Source organism: Phoca vitulina, unplaced genomic scaffold (assembly GCF_004348235.1).
Source record: "Phoca vitulina isolate PV1807 unplaced genomic scaffold, GSC_HSeal_1.0 scaffold67, whole genome shotgun sequence".
NCBI classification, from domain to species: domain Eukaryota; kingdom Metazoa; phylum Chordata; class Mammalia; order Carnivora; family Phocidae; genus Phoca; species Phoca vitulina.
Window position 1 is genome coordinate 238,520 of NW_022589770.1, and position 14,142 is coordinate 252,661.

At 40.9% G+C, this 14,142-nt stretch overlaps 1 protein-coding gene across 7 annotated transcripts in view; it reads right to left on the reverse strand.

Moving 5' to 3' along the window:
* Positions 1-14,142, reverse strand: part of FOCAD (focadhesin) — a 303,113-nt gene that overhangs the window by 16,558 nt on the left and 272,413 nt on the right. For all 7 annotated transcript variants that reach the window (XM_032392329.1, XM_032392330.1, XM_032392331.1 and 4 more), the window contains 4 exons: positions 9,084-9,212; positions 6,810-6,925; positions 4,034-4,294; positions 3,170-3,259 (listed from right to left, as the gene is read on the reverse strand). In XM_032392329.1, coding sequence (XP_032248220.1) covers positions 3,170-3,259; positions 4,034-4,294; positions 6,810-6,925; positions 9,084-9,212 — 596 coding nt within the window. The remainder of the gene's footprint in view (positions 1-3,169; positions 3,260-4,033; positions 4,295-6,809; positions 6,926-9,083; positions 9,213-14,142) is intronic.

Consider the following 14,142-nt stretch of genomic DNA (forward strand, 5'->3'; position numbering starts at 1 on the left):
TATTAGTTTCATTAAACCTTCACCCTCAAGTACACATCTTTTTAACAGCAGGGATGGTAAAATGGCAAGCATGCATAAGGGACTTCTGCTGCAGAACCAAGTATTACGGTTGTCTCGAGGAAAAACACTTGTAAGTCTGGGTTGTGAGCTGAAATAGCCACTTTTTATGGAACACCATTTAGTTGGAAGGATGATTGATGGACAAACGATGGTTATTCAAACTGAGTATTTGACAGACTTTTTTTTTTTTTTTTAACTAGAAGAAAGTGAGACTGTCACTTCAAGGAAATACTTGACAGTATTCGTTGCCAATGATAAAATCTGAGCTTTCAAGCGAAAAATTAGAGTTTTGGGAAATTTGTATTTGCTACTATGAGTTGGCAGCTTCCCAATACATAAAAGACTTCTCTGATGATTTCAACAAATGTGGTGTTTTGCATTGTATAATGAAATGCATCAACATTTGGAAGATTTTCAAAAGTCAGTGAGTTGGTATTTTCCAAATGATTTTGTGATATCAGACCCGGAGCACAAGTTGGACCAATGGATTTTAATACAACAGACTATGTGAAGTTCACTGATAGGGACTCAGACTGCACATACTGCAACTACTCTGAAGGAAGCACCATTTGTTGAGTTCTGTTGCAACATCAAAAAAAATTTTAAAAAAAGATATCCATAATTATCTGAAACTATCAACACACTCTTCCCTTTTCTATGGACATACTTGTATGAGGCTGGATCTTCCCCACATACTTCACCAAAATAACATCACAGCAGACTGACTGAAGCAGCAGCTCTGAGAATCCAACATTAAAGAGACTTCCTTTAAGCCAGACATTAAAGAGATTTGCAAAAAATGGAAAACAATGCCACTTTTCTCATTATTTATTTTGTTTTCAAAAATTTTTCTTCTTTGTGTTAAGATGCAATGGGTTTATTACTACTTTTAAGTAAATATTTTTTAAATTTCCCAGTTTCAAGTTCTAATATGGTAAATACTGAAAGATATGACCCATTTAAATGAAAGTCTTTTGGAACCCTCAACAATTTTTAAGACACTAAAGTAGTCCTGACACCAGGAAGTGTGAGAAGCCCTGTATGAACCACTAAATTTTCACACCACCCTATGCAGATTACTACCACCATCCTTCCTTTGTAGATGATAGTCGGAAGCACAGAGGTTAAGTAACTTGCTTAGCGTCACATGGCTCGAGGTGGCAGATTAAGAACTGAAACTCAGGGAGTATGAACCCTTCACTACCTTATTGTTTCTAGAAAAGACTCAGTAAAACGCACTAACTCTTTTGGGGACATAAGAACACTCTTCAGTAAGTTCTAGCGAAAATGTTCTAACTGGTACTTTAAGAACCCAGGTGAGTAACACAGCAACCTTCAGCCGCAGGTACCACGACAGGAATTATATGCAATACTTCCAACTATATTACATGAATATAATAATAATAATAGGATATAATAAATTACAGGATCATTATGTGATCATTAGGATAATAAATAATTACTGAGTACTAGCCTTACGTCAGGTACTTTTCCAAGAATTTAACATGGATTTAAGTCATTGTAACTCTCAAAACAGCTCTGGCGGTCGGTGCTAATATCTCCCTTTTATAGATAAGGAAACTGAGGCAGAGAGAGATTATGAAACGTAACCAGGGTCACATTACTAGTAAATTACAGAGCTGGATTTCAAACCCCAGCAGTGAGGCTCTACAGTCCATTCTCTTAAGCATTTCCTTAGACTGTTTGTCTTTGCTTAAAACAAACTAATCTCCAAAATGCTGATATTCCAAATACTCTAATAGGGGTTCTCAAACCTCAGGATGCAGCACAATCATCTGGAGGGACTGTTAAAACACAGATCCTGGGCCCCACCTCTGACTCAGTAGACCTGAAGTGGGACTCCAGAATTTTCATTCCTAATCAGTCGCCATGCTTATGCTGCTGGTCCAGGGAACACATTTTGAGAATCACTGCTACACGATGCCGAAATTCAAGGATTCAACTGAATAGGCAAACCTGTCATCAGGTGAAATAAATGGTAAGAGGTTCACCAGCTGGGTGAGGGCTCACATTTCTCTAGACCTTTGCTATTATCTGGTATGTAGAGTTGCCATTTGTAGAAGTATGTCCATTGGGATATACTTATACTAAAAAACATCATTCACTATTTATAGGCAATTCAAATCTAACAAGACATGTATTATACTAGCTAAATGTGCAACTTTGCTGGTATGTTACTCATTCATCCTTTGGGTGTGGATATAAGAAGTACTTGTTGGGATGCCTGGGTGGCTCTGTCAGTTAAGCGTCTGCCTTTGGCTCAGGTCATGATCCCAGGGTCCTGGGATCGAGTCCCACATTGGGCTCCCTGCTCAGTGGGAGTCTGCTTCTCCCTCTGCCTGCCACTCCCCGTGCTTGTGTTCTCTGTCTCTGACAAATCAATAAAATCTTAAAAAAAAAAAAAGGGGCGGGAGTACTTGTTAATTATCTTGTGTCTGGGCTAATAGTGTTTGTTTTTCAAATACCCACTTTTCTTCATTACAAAAGGATAAGTACCAGGTGAAAGAAAATAAATTTAAGAACAAAACTATTTATTTATGCCTTCCATGCACCAGAAAGTTCTTCAGCCAGAATATTCCCATTCTTACGGATTTTGTATTGAAGATGTTGTCCTGTACTTATGTTTGCCCACAGGTGACACTAAAATGTTCTTGACAAAGTGGAATTAGGTTAAAAAGTTGTTCATCGGGCGCCTGGGTGGCTCAGTCGTTAAGCGTCTGCCTTCGGCTCAGGTCATGATCCCAGGGTCCTGGGATCGAGTCCCACATCGGGCTCCCTGTTCGGCGGGAAGCCTGCTTCTCCCTCTCCCACTCGCCCTGCTTGTGTTCCTGCTCTTGCTATCTCTCTGTCTGTCAAATAAATAAATAAAATCTTTAAAAAAAAAAAAAAAAAAAAAGTTGTTCATCCATCTATCCATCCATACCACTAGCCTGAACACAAGACCCCACAGTAACAGAGAGTTTCCTCAAATTATCCACTAACAAATATAAAGCAAAACTAGCTTCAGTCAAAAGGATACTATAGTCACCTCTTCAACTGTTTAACTCCCACGTCAATAATGGAAATAAATATATAGATATGTTCTTACCTCAGTAATCTGGGCAACCCGATTGGCTTCATCATCTGTCATTTCTGAGAGGCATTTTGCTATACTGACATACAGCTCTAGATCATTTCTCTGGTAAAGAAAAATCACAAGCACGTCAAAATACAATGTAACATAACAGATACATTCTCAGTGTTCTGACGAATTATTAGCTTTACTTCTCTCCATGAACAGCAGCTTATGAGATTTTAATCAAACCAAATATATGTTATCATTTTTAAAAAAACATCTTTCTGGGGCACCTGGCTGGCTCAGTCGGTAGAGCAGGCGACCCTTGATCTCAGGATCATGAGTTCAAGCCCCACGCTGGGCACAAAGCTTACTTAAAAAAAACCAAAAACCATCTTTCCTATTATTTGTTTGGCTGTACTTGTTTATTTGTGTGGCTGTACTTTTTTCCCTCTTATCAGAATCCATCATTCCAAACAGATTCTTTTAATTTCTTTGTAAAACTACAATTCAGGAATCTGTTGGGGGAGGGGAAAGGCTAGGATTACGTCACTTGATGTAAGTAAAATACTGGACAATGTGCCCAAAGAGTTTCCAGGTGTAACGTGGAAGCATTTCTGAGCTTGTCTGTCTTCTGCATTTGGTAAGAGGCCCAAGAGCATATTTCCTGGTATAGCATTGGTTAACCTGCATCTAAGCTTCCTCAAAACCTTGGTTTTAAATATTCAACCTCAATTTAGATCTTGGAAGCAAACCCATTCTTAGTGAAAAAATGTGGTTATTTCTTCCTAGCCTACCCACCACATTCTTAAAACATACACCTCCCTGCTTTGCCAAAAGGGCTTTCAAAAGTCCCAAACATAAATTGTCAGGAATGTAAATATTTTTGTTCCTCACCCGAATCTTATTTGGCAGAAGGTCAAAAATTTTCCCAGTAGCTTCAGAGAGCAGACTCCAGAGGTGGTGGGTAGGGCTGGGCAGTTTCATGGCCTGGCTCAGCCCCTGTAAGGCACTCGTGCATAACTCAGGATGGGGAAGTGGGGAAGCTGCTTTAAAAACTGCCACCATTACATTTTCAACAAAGCCCAGGATCTGTTCGTCAGAGACATGTTTTATCCACAGAGGTGTAGACACCAGGAGGTATTTCTTGATATTCAACTGGAAGCAAAGCAAAAGAGGTCAGAAACAGGCAAGTCTGGGTCCGCAGGGCTCAAAACCTCGAGGTCCTCACTGTGTTTGAGGGTAGAATGAGAGAAGAAAGGTTCAAGTTACTTCCTTGCCCCTCATCTCCCCCAGCCTCATGGTCCAGCGGGTCACCAATGCACGCAACGTTGGCTGCCGCTGCAAGGACTTGTGATCCAGGGTGACTCATGTGTATATACGGTAGCTGCCAACCCATCTGTGAACTACTCAGCTGAAGCTGTGGATCTTTTCAGGGAGGGGAAGAATATGCTGCTTCTCAACATACATGACAGTTGCTATTCAGTCTTAAAAGGTCACATTCTCTGGCAAGAAAAAAAAATCCTGAAGATGAAAGGCTCATCTGCAGGAAATCGACTCACTGGAATATCTGATATTATTAATTTCCTCTTCTGGGAAGCATAAGGAAATAAAAAGAACTGGCATGCCAGGACCATTTCTGACCACAGAAGAGCAGCTGAACTTGTGGACATGACCATGGCTTCCTGGAGGTCATGAGAGCTGAAAAGGGGCACGGTTCGAAATAGCTCTGTGCCAGACACATTAAGAGAGGAGGCTGCAACATAAGTATGCTACTAAAGGAGCAGTGAGTCAAAAAGAAGTAGGTCTAAAAAAAAAAATAAAACCCGACAAAGCCCAGTAAATTTCATAAAAATAGCAGCATGGTTGCAGGAGTTAGCCGAACGGTTCATTGGAAAGAACGTGCCATTCCTGATCTTTTTTGTACATGAGAAGGTAATTAAGAAAATGAATTCACAAACTTAATTTGTCCATTAACGTAGATAATAAGAAAAGTCCACAATCACAGACAAATGCAAAAAAAAAAGTAACAGATCTAAAAGGGAAGTGTAAGGATAACTAAATTCTAGAAAGATTTTTGAGGTAAACAAAACAGGCTGTTCGAAGTATACCTGACTCAAAAGGAAGGAGGGGTTCATAGAACAGTGTCTTGGACATAGACTTTGGAGTCAGCCGGACTCACTCCTGTTTATTAGCAATATAAACTTTGTTTAATTGCAATGTGCCTCAGTTTATCAACCTGTAAAATGGAAACAAAAAAATCTACTTCTCAAAAGTGAAATAAGCCGGGCATGAAAGGAATCATATTGTATGATTCCTTTCTAAAGAATTTCTAAAGCTTATATGAAATTGAAATTTATAGGAAAGTCCTCTAAAAAAAGGAAAATTTATAGAGACAAAAAGCCAATCAGAGGTAGCCTGGGTCTGAGACTAGGAGTGGGGATTGTCTCCACATTGGCATAATGCAACTTTTTGGGGGTGATGGAAATATTATTGGTGATGGATGAAAATGTATAAATGTACTGAAACTCATCAAATTGTACACTTAACACAGCCATAATTTATGGAATATAAATTATAACTCAAGGTTGTAAAAAAAAAAAAAAAACGGTCAGAATTGAAGAGAGATTCAGTCTGATGTCTGAAAGTGCTCACTGAGTGCTTACAAGTCGCAGGTACCTAGCAAGTACTGGGTACTGGCAGCTAGATGGGAGGTGCTTGGAGCAGGCAGCTCATGATAATTGCTGACACAGAGGACACAGCCCTCAGTGATGTCCCCCTTCAACTAAAGAGCATCAGAATATGTAGCAGAGCTTAAAAGAAAAAAAAAAAAACAGGATAGGAACTCAAGTTAAAAGACTAAGGAACTAGTATGAGAACTTTGCACTGTTCTCAAGGAATTAAAGCCTCCTGAAGAGTAACAACAAGATCATTTAATTTATAATCAATTGGTAAACCTCTAAGGAATCATGGAATGCGGGTGTCTTTTTTTTGGTGGGGGGAGGTCCTAGCTTGGAATATATTCAAAATTATACAGTTTGCTAATTTCATATTTTTAAACAATCTTAGCCCATTCTTCCTACTTAGCCTTAGCCTATACCCTGGAAGGTGCTGGCTCCTTCTCTCTACCATAGACACTGGGCTAGGTCACTTCTTCCTCAGCGCTCTGCTCAAGCCAAACATCCTAGCAGAGATGTTCTACTCTCTTCACCCACCCCCTCCCACCTACATCCTCTCAGTGCCTCTAACTTGATGCCCAATAAAACCCTACCAAGCCTTCAAGGCCCACCTGAATTGCTGCCTTTTCTATATGGATTTGCCGTTCTCTTAATACCTACTGAACCAATATAATGTATATCATATAAATAAGCCTAGGTTTCAATAACTCCACAATTTTCTAGCTGTATGATCTGGAGAAAGAACTTTAATATCTCTGACCATCCTTTTCCTTTCTCGTAATCAACGGGAGCTGAAAGCACGAACGCCGACAGCGAGGGCAGAGTTCTGAATCACACAATCTCTCCATCTGCCGGCCAGCTACTGCCAAGCCCCCAGGTTTTACAAAAGCACATCTGCCCACTCTTGACTTTGAGAACATACTCCCAAATGAACGTTCCTCTCCCCCAAAAGAACCATATCTGCCTGTTGCCCAACACCCTTAAAGGCTACATACGCTGAGGCCGTGGACCAGTGGTGGTACCACCCACAGTCCCAAGAGCGCAGCTGCATTCTGGGATGATGGCGCCTGTGTCACCATAATTTCAAGGCAGAGTTGCTGTATCTCTTCTCCTGCAAGAGAAGAATATGGATAATACATCTGTTTCTCGGACTCATTTTCAGGCTTCTGTGTCTCAAATCAAAGCATCTGCTTGTGTGACTTCTCCCAGTAACAGAACTTGAGTGAACCAAAAGATATTTCAAGTGACCTTTCCACTGTGAAGCAAAGAATGTACCCACAGACAGCAGAGCGGTAAGTCTCAGAACTGGCAAGGGCCGTGATCTAGCTCAGGAAATCTCTCTTAGGATGTCCTAAGAAATCTGAAGAATCAAATACTTTCAAAAACTTGAGAAAATTCTGGATAAACTCTCTGTCTCTGTTGGGGGAGGGGAAAGGCTCCCCCCCCATGCATTCAGCACATAGAGAAATGTGTTTAGATCTGAAAGGACTTAAAAATGTAGCCACATTCTCTAGTGATCCAGTCTTTTTAGTAGCCTGATCCCCATCAGCAGGCATATTTTCCCAACCAGACCTTTTCTTCTTTTTTCTAAGGAATTTTACTAAAACACAAACATTTTTAATACAGCACACAAAAACAGAGGAGGCTCAGGAGGACATACTTTTCAAATGAAATCTCCAGAAACGTGGTATGGTGACATCGTATCTTATAGAGATATTAGGTTCAAATGAAAGCATTTAAGTGAAAAATTGTGTATAGTCAAAATCATCTTTGAGTATCCTTTCAATTGTACATAAATTACGGTTTACAAATCTTTCTGTATATCATATGTGAGTGAGCACCCTACTGTAAATAATAGAGCACTCACTGCAAATACACACACACACTGTTAATATAGCACTGTTAAAAAACTATTCTCCCCACTCTTTTTCTTGAGGTGCGTGTGGGGGGGGGCAAGTACATGGGATTAAATTTGCATATGCTAATTCCATAAAAGAGGTTGCTGTGGATGAATGAGACATGTGCATTCCCTCTGTCTCTCATCACAAAGTATCTGTGGTAAACAGAATCACGGCCCTCAAAGATGCCTACATCCTAATGCCTGGAACCTGTGAATATGTTATGTTACCTTGCTTGGCAAAGGAACTTCTCAGATGTGATTAAGGTTAAGGACCACTGAGATGGGGAGATTATACTGGATTATTCAAATGGACCCATTAATCACATGAATCTTTAATGTGGAAAGCCTTGCCTGGTTGTAGAGAACCAGAAAGAAGACAGTGTGAGAAGGTTTTGGCTCTCTGTTGCAGGCTTTGAAGATGAAGAAAGGGGGGGCACAAGCCAAGGAATGCGGGCAGCCTCTAGAAGCTGTAAAAGGGAAAGAAATGGATTCTCTCTGCCTTAGTCTGCTCAGGCTGCTCTAACAAAATATCCCAGACCGGGTGGTTTATAAACAACAGAAATTTGCTTCTCATCGTTCTGATAGCGGGAAGTCCAGGGTCAGGGTGCCGGCATGGTTGGGTTCTGGTGGAACCCTTTACCCAGCTGTGGACTACCAACTCCGGCTGTGTGCTCACACTGCAGGAGGGGATAAGGAGCTCTCCGGGGCCTCTCTTACGAGGGCACCAATCATTCCTGAGGGCTCCACACTCATGACCTAATCACCTCCCAAAGGCCCCACCTCCTAATACCATCACCCTAGGGACTAGGATTTCAACATATGAATTTCGGGGGGAGAAAAATACTGAGACCACAGCACTCCTCGGGGCATCTAGGAAAGAATGCTGCTCTGCTGATACCTTGAACTTGGCCAAGAACCATGTTGGACTTCTGATCGACAGAACTATAAGATGATAAATTTGCGTCGCTTCAAGCCACTAAACCTGTGGTAACGTGTTAGAGCAGCAACAGAAAACTAATGCACCTTCCCACAGGTGCTTCCTTGAATCCTAGCGCTCTGACAATGCAGTGTGACGACCATCAAACCAGGCTTCCTGGGACCTGCACCACACAGACAGCAACACGCACCCTTCAGTCAAGTACCGTTTGACGAGTGCATCTGGTCTATGTCTTCAGACCTCCTCCGCCTTAGCCTCAGTGATCCTGAAAGTGACTCAGTGGAAGTAACCCAGCTGTTCCATCCCAGAACACAAACCTCAAGATCCCAAAGGTCTATCCAGTCACCACCAACAGTGACCCAGAATCTATTTTTCTATTCAGGTCACATCCTAAAGGCAGAGTCTCAAGGCCGAAAAACACCTGATATTTACCAAAGTTTAGCCTCATAAGTGGAGAGAGGAGCGCGGCCCAGTTCACAGGAGGATACTGGTGGCTTTCTCCGACCGTTGCAATGGGTTTCATCACAACTTTGAGAAGGGAAGGAGGCACAGATTCAGGACCTGCAACAGAAAGGAAATAAATTAATGAAACACCTTGGCAGCACAGTGAGGGGAAAATGCCAACGTTGCTTTTTTCCAGTTCCAAACGATTTGGGTAGCACACCTTCAACTGTGGTCAGGTCTTCAAGTCTGTGCTCTCAACCCCAACCCATCTGTTACAGAAGCTTGCTCCCTCTGTTCTTCTCTTTCTTATTTGCCTCCACATTTCTACTTAACTGTCTTCCAACCTCTCCTGTAGACACTTCATTCAACTTTCTAAAAACAGTAAGCTGAGGCAGAAGAGGCAACACGATCAGCAGGGACTGAACTACATTATTGCCTCATTACTCTCTCTCACTCCCTCCCTCCCTCCTCGATCCACTTCCAGAAAAGGAGAGAATTACTGCCCACTCAGGCACAGTCCCTTCCAACGACCATCAAGTCCCTCAGTGCCTGTGGCCCCCAGTGGTCATACTCTGTCCATGGGATTCAGCAGCTGCCCTCTGCAGCCTGGGCTGTGGCTGACCGCTCCAGAGGTGAGTACCAATGGTACAGCTAACCCACAGGCTAACCAGCTACCTGTGATGTACGACTACGGCTTTAACAGAATCTTTTTTTTTTTTTTTTTTTCCAGGAGGGGGCTAATTTGAAATGGAAATGATGAGACGCTGGAGCAATTATGAGTGGAGCCATAAGGCACAGTCAGGGTTTGAGTAGCCACTGAGGGCCATGTAAAAGTGAAGTTCAAAGGGAGCCAGAAATGATGTGTAAAAAAGTAAAACAACAAGGAGAAGCAAAAGAGCTGGATCAACATATGTGGCAGAAGGGAAATCAGCATTAGCAGAAAGAGCAACAGACTCAGGAAAAGCATCAGTAGGAAAAGGAAAAGCAGGGGCAGGACCAGCAGAAAGCAGAAGAATCAGCAGACACCTGAAAGAGGAGGAAGCAAAGGTGGGGCGGAGTCTGCAAAAGGAGTAACAGCTGCAGAAAGGACAAGCGCAAGAGAAGAAGAAGCTGAGGCAGAAGAGGCAATACGATCAGCAGGGACTGAAAAAGGGGGAAGCTAAGGTGGGGACAGAATCTGAAAAAGGAACAGCAGCTGCAGAAAGGAGAAGCACAAGAAAAGGGAGAAGCTGAGGCAGAAGAGGCAACACGATCAGCAGGCACTGAACTAGGGGAAGCTGAGGTGGGGACAGAATCTGAAAAAGGAACAGCAGCTGCAGAAAGGAGAAGCACAAGGGAGAAGCTGAGGCAGAAGAGGCAACACGATCAGCAGGCACTGAACAAGGAGGAAGCAGAGGTGGGGGCAGATCCAGTGAAAGGAACAACAGCTGCAGAAAGAAGAAGCACAGGAAAAGGGAGAAGATGAAGCAGAAGAGGCAGCACGATCAGCAGGGACTGAACAAGGCGGAAGCTGAGGTGGGGACAGAATCCATAAAAGGAACAACAGCTGCAGAAAGGAGAAGCACAGGAAAAGGGAGAAGATGAAGCAGAAGAGGCAGCACGATCAGCAGGAACTGAACAAGGCGGAAGCTGAGGTGGGGACAGAATCCATAAAAGGAACAGCAGCTGCAGAAAGGAGAAGCACAGGAAAAGGGAGAAGCTGAGGCAGAAGAGGCAGCAAAATGAGCAGGCACTGAACAAGGGGGAAGCTGAGGTGGGGGCAGAATCAGCAAAAGGACAAACACTGCAGAAAGGAGAAGCACAGGAGAAGAAGAAGCTGAGGCAGAAAAGCCAGCGGAAGCCAGGGAAGCAGAAGTTGGGGCAAAGTCTGCAAAAGGACAAACAGTTGCAGAAAGGAGAAGCATAGGGAAAGAGGAGAAGCAGAGGTTAAATCAGCAGAAGAGTAGCAGAATCAGCAGATGCTGCATATGGGGAGGGAGAAGCAGGGGTAGAGTTTTTCTAGAGATGATACACAAAGGACCAATAATAATTTGAAAAGATGCTCAACATCACTAGTCAGTAGAGAAATGCAAATCAAACAACAATGAGATAATATTTCACATCCATGAGGACAGCTACTATTCTTTTAAAAAGGAAAGAAAAAGAAAATAAATAACAAGTGTTGGTAAAGATGTGGAGAAACTGGAACCCTTGTGTACTGTTGGTGGGATTATAAAATGGTAGAACTGCTATGGAAAATGGTACGATGGCTCTTCAAAAAACTAAAAATAGAACTGCCATATGATCCAGAAATCCCATTCCTGAGCATATATTCAAAAGAACTGACAGCAGAATCTTGAAGAGATGTTTGTACACCATTGTTCACAGCAGTACTATTCACAATGGCCAAGAAGTAGAAGCAACCCAAATATCAATCAATAGATAGGGATATTTCATATGTATATGAAATATACATATGAAACAGTATTCAACATTAAAAGGAAAGGAAATCCTGTCATACGCTACAACATAAATGAATCTTGAAGACACTATGCTGAGTGAAATAACACAGTCACAACAAGACATACTTTGTTGTATACCTATTTATATCAGGTATTTAAGTAGTCAAATTAATAGAAAACAGAATGATGGCTGCCAGGGGTAATGGGGTGGGAGAAAGGGTAGGCATTATTTAATGGGTAGAGTTTCAGTTTTGCATGAGGAAAAACATCTGGAGATTGGTTTTACAACAATGTGAATATATGTAACACTACTGAACCATATACTTAAAAATTGTTAAGATGGTAAATTTTATGTTGTGTTTTTTTTACAATTAAAAAAATTAAAAAAAAAAAAAAAAAAGGAATGACTTCTGGTTTCCAGTTCTGCATGTAATAGCTTGAAAGTCGCCATTCTGTCCTGATAACAAGTAAAAAGCTGAACAGACTAAAAAAATCAACAATTCTTGGTTCTGCAACAGAGGGAAGAACACAGGGCAATTTGCTGCCCTGGTCGCTGGAGGAACAGACAGATGAATAGAGGGTGTAATGGTTTACCAGTGCAGAGACTCGTGAGCAGAACACACTGCAGGAACCAGTGCTGGGATAGGAGAACCTCAACTATAATGATGAAATGCCAGAGGCTCTGTGTAAATAACTTATATGCCCACAAATCTGACGACATAAGTGAAACAGACTAATTTTTTGAAAGACACAATCTGCCAAAACTCAAGAAGAAAAAGACAATCTGTATAGGCCTGTATCTAATTAAAAACTGAATTAATAGGGGCACCTGGGTGGCTCCGTCAGTTAATCTCACTTGATTTCGGAGCAGGCCATGATCTCAAGTTCATGAGATTGAGCCCCCTATCAGGCTCCATGCCGAGCGTGGAGTGTGCTTAATTTCTCTCTCTCACTCTCCCTTGGCCCCTCTCCCCCCTGATCATGTGTGCTCTCTCTCTCTCTCTCTCGCTCTTGCTCTCAAAAAAAAAAAAAAAAGTCCTATGCAGTAAGGACTTATTGCTTAAGCAATAAGATAAGGAAATAAAAGTCATACTGATTGGGAAGAAAGATGAAAATAACTAAAATCAGAAATAAAAGTGAAGACATTTCTACCAAAAGATCTGTATCTGTAAGGACAGATACGAAATAGATTATAACAGAAAACTATGAGAAACCATGTACCAACAAATTAGATAATCTAGGTGAAATGAACAAAATCCCAGAAACACACAAGTCACTAAAACTAATTCAAGAATAAGCAGAAAATACAAACAGTCCTATGACAAGGAAAGAGATTGAAACAAAAACCTCCCAACAAAGAAAAGTCCAGGACCAGATGATTTCACTGGTGAATTCTATGAAACGGTTAAAGAAGAATTAATATCAATCCTCAATTTCATCCCCAAAAAAAACAGAACAGGAGGGAATATAGTTAATTCTTGAACAACATGGGGTTAGAGATGCTGACCCCCTTTGCAGTAAAAAATCTGCACATTACTTTTGACCCTCCCCCAAAACTTAACTACTAATAGCCTACTGTGGACTGAAAGCCTTACCAATAACATAAACAGTTGATTAATACATATTTTGTATGTGAAGCTACAGAAGAGAAAACAATGGAAAAGAGAAACTACACTTACAGTACTATACTGTATTTAATGGAAAAATTCGGCACATAAGTGGACATGTGCATTTCAAACCCATGTTTTTCAAAGGTCAACTGTATAATTTAAATCATTCTTGAGACCAGCATTAACCTGATGCCAAAAGCAAAGACACCACAATTAAAAACAAAACAAAAAAAACTACAGACCAATATTTGTCATGAATATAGATGTGAAAGCTCTCGACAAATCACTGGTAAACTGAATCTAACATCATATTAAAGGATTATTCATGACGACCACACAAGATTTATCCTAGGAATGCAGGTGACATTCAACATAAGAAATACGTCAATGTAATTTACTACATTAATAGAATGAAGGGGGAAAAACACATGATAATTTCAATTGCCACATAAAGCTTTTGATAAAATCCAACACCCTTTCATGATAAAAATACTCAGAAAATTAGGAACAGAATGGAATTAGCTTAACACAACAAAGGGCATTTGTAAAAAATCCACAGTGAACAGTATATTCAATGGTAAAAGACTAAAAGCTTTTCCTTTACAATAAAAAACAAGACAAGAATGCCCACTTTTTCACCCTTTTATCTTGCATATTCTAGCCAGAGCCAGTAGGCAAGAAAAAGAAATAAAAGGAATTGAAATTGGAAAGAAGTAAAACTACCTCTATTTGCAGATGACATGATTCTAGATATAAAAAAACAGTTCAGTGAAGTTGCAGGGTGTAAGATGAACACACAAAATTTAGATGTGTTTTTATATCCCAGCAATGATTAATCTGAAAAGGAACTTAGGAAACAATTCCACACACTGTGGTATTCAAAAGAAGAAAATACCTGGGAATAAATTTAACTCAGGTGAAAGAGACATATAATATACTGAAAAGGACAAACACTGCTGAAAGAAATTGAAGATCTAAATAAATAGACATCTTATG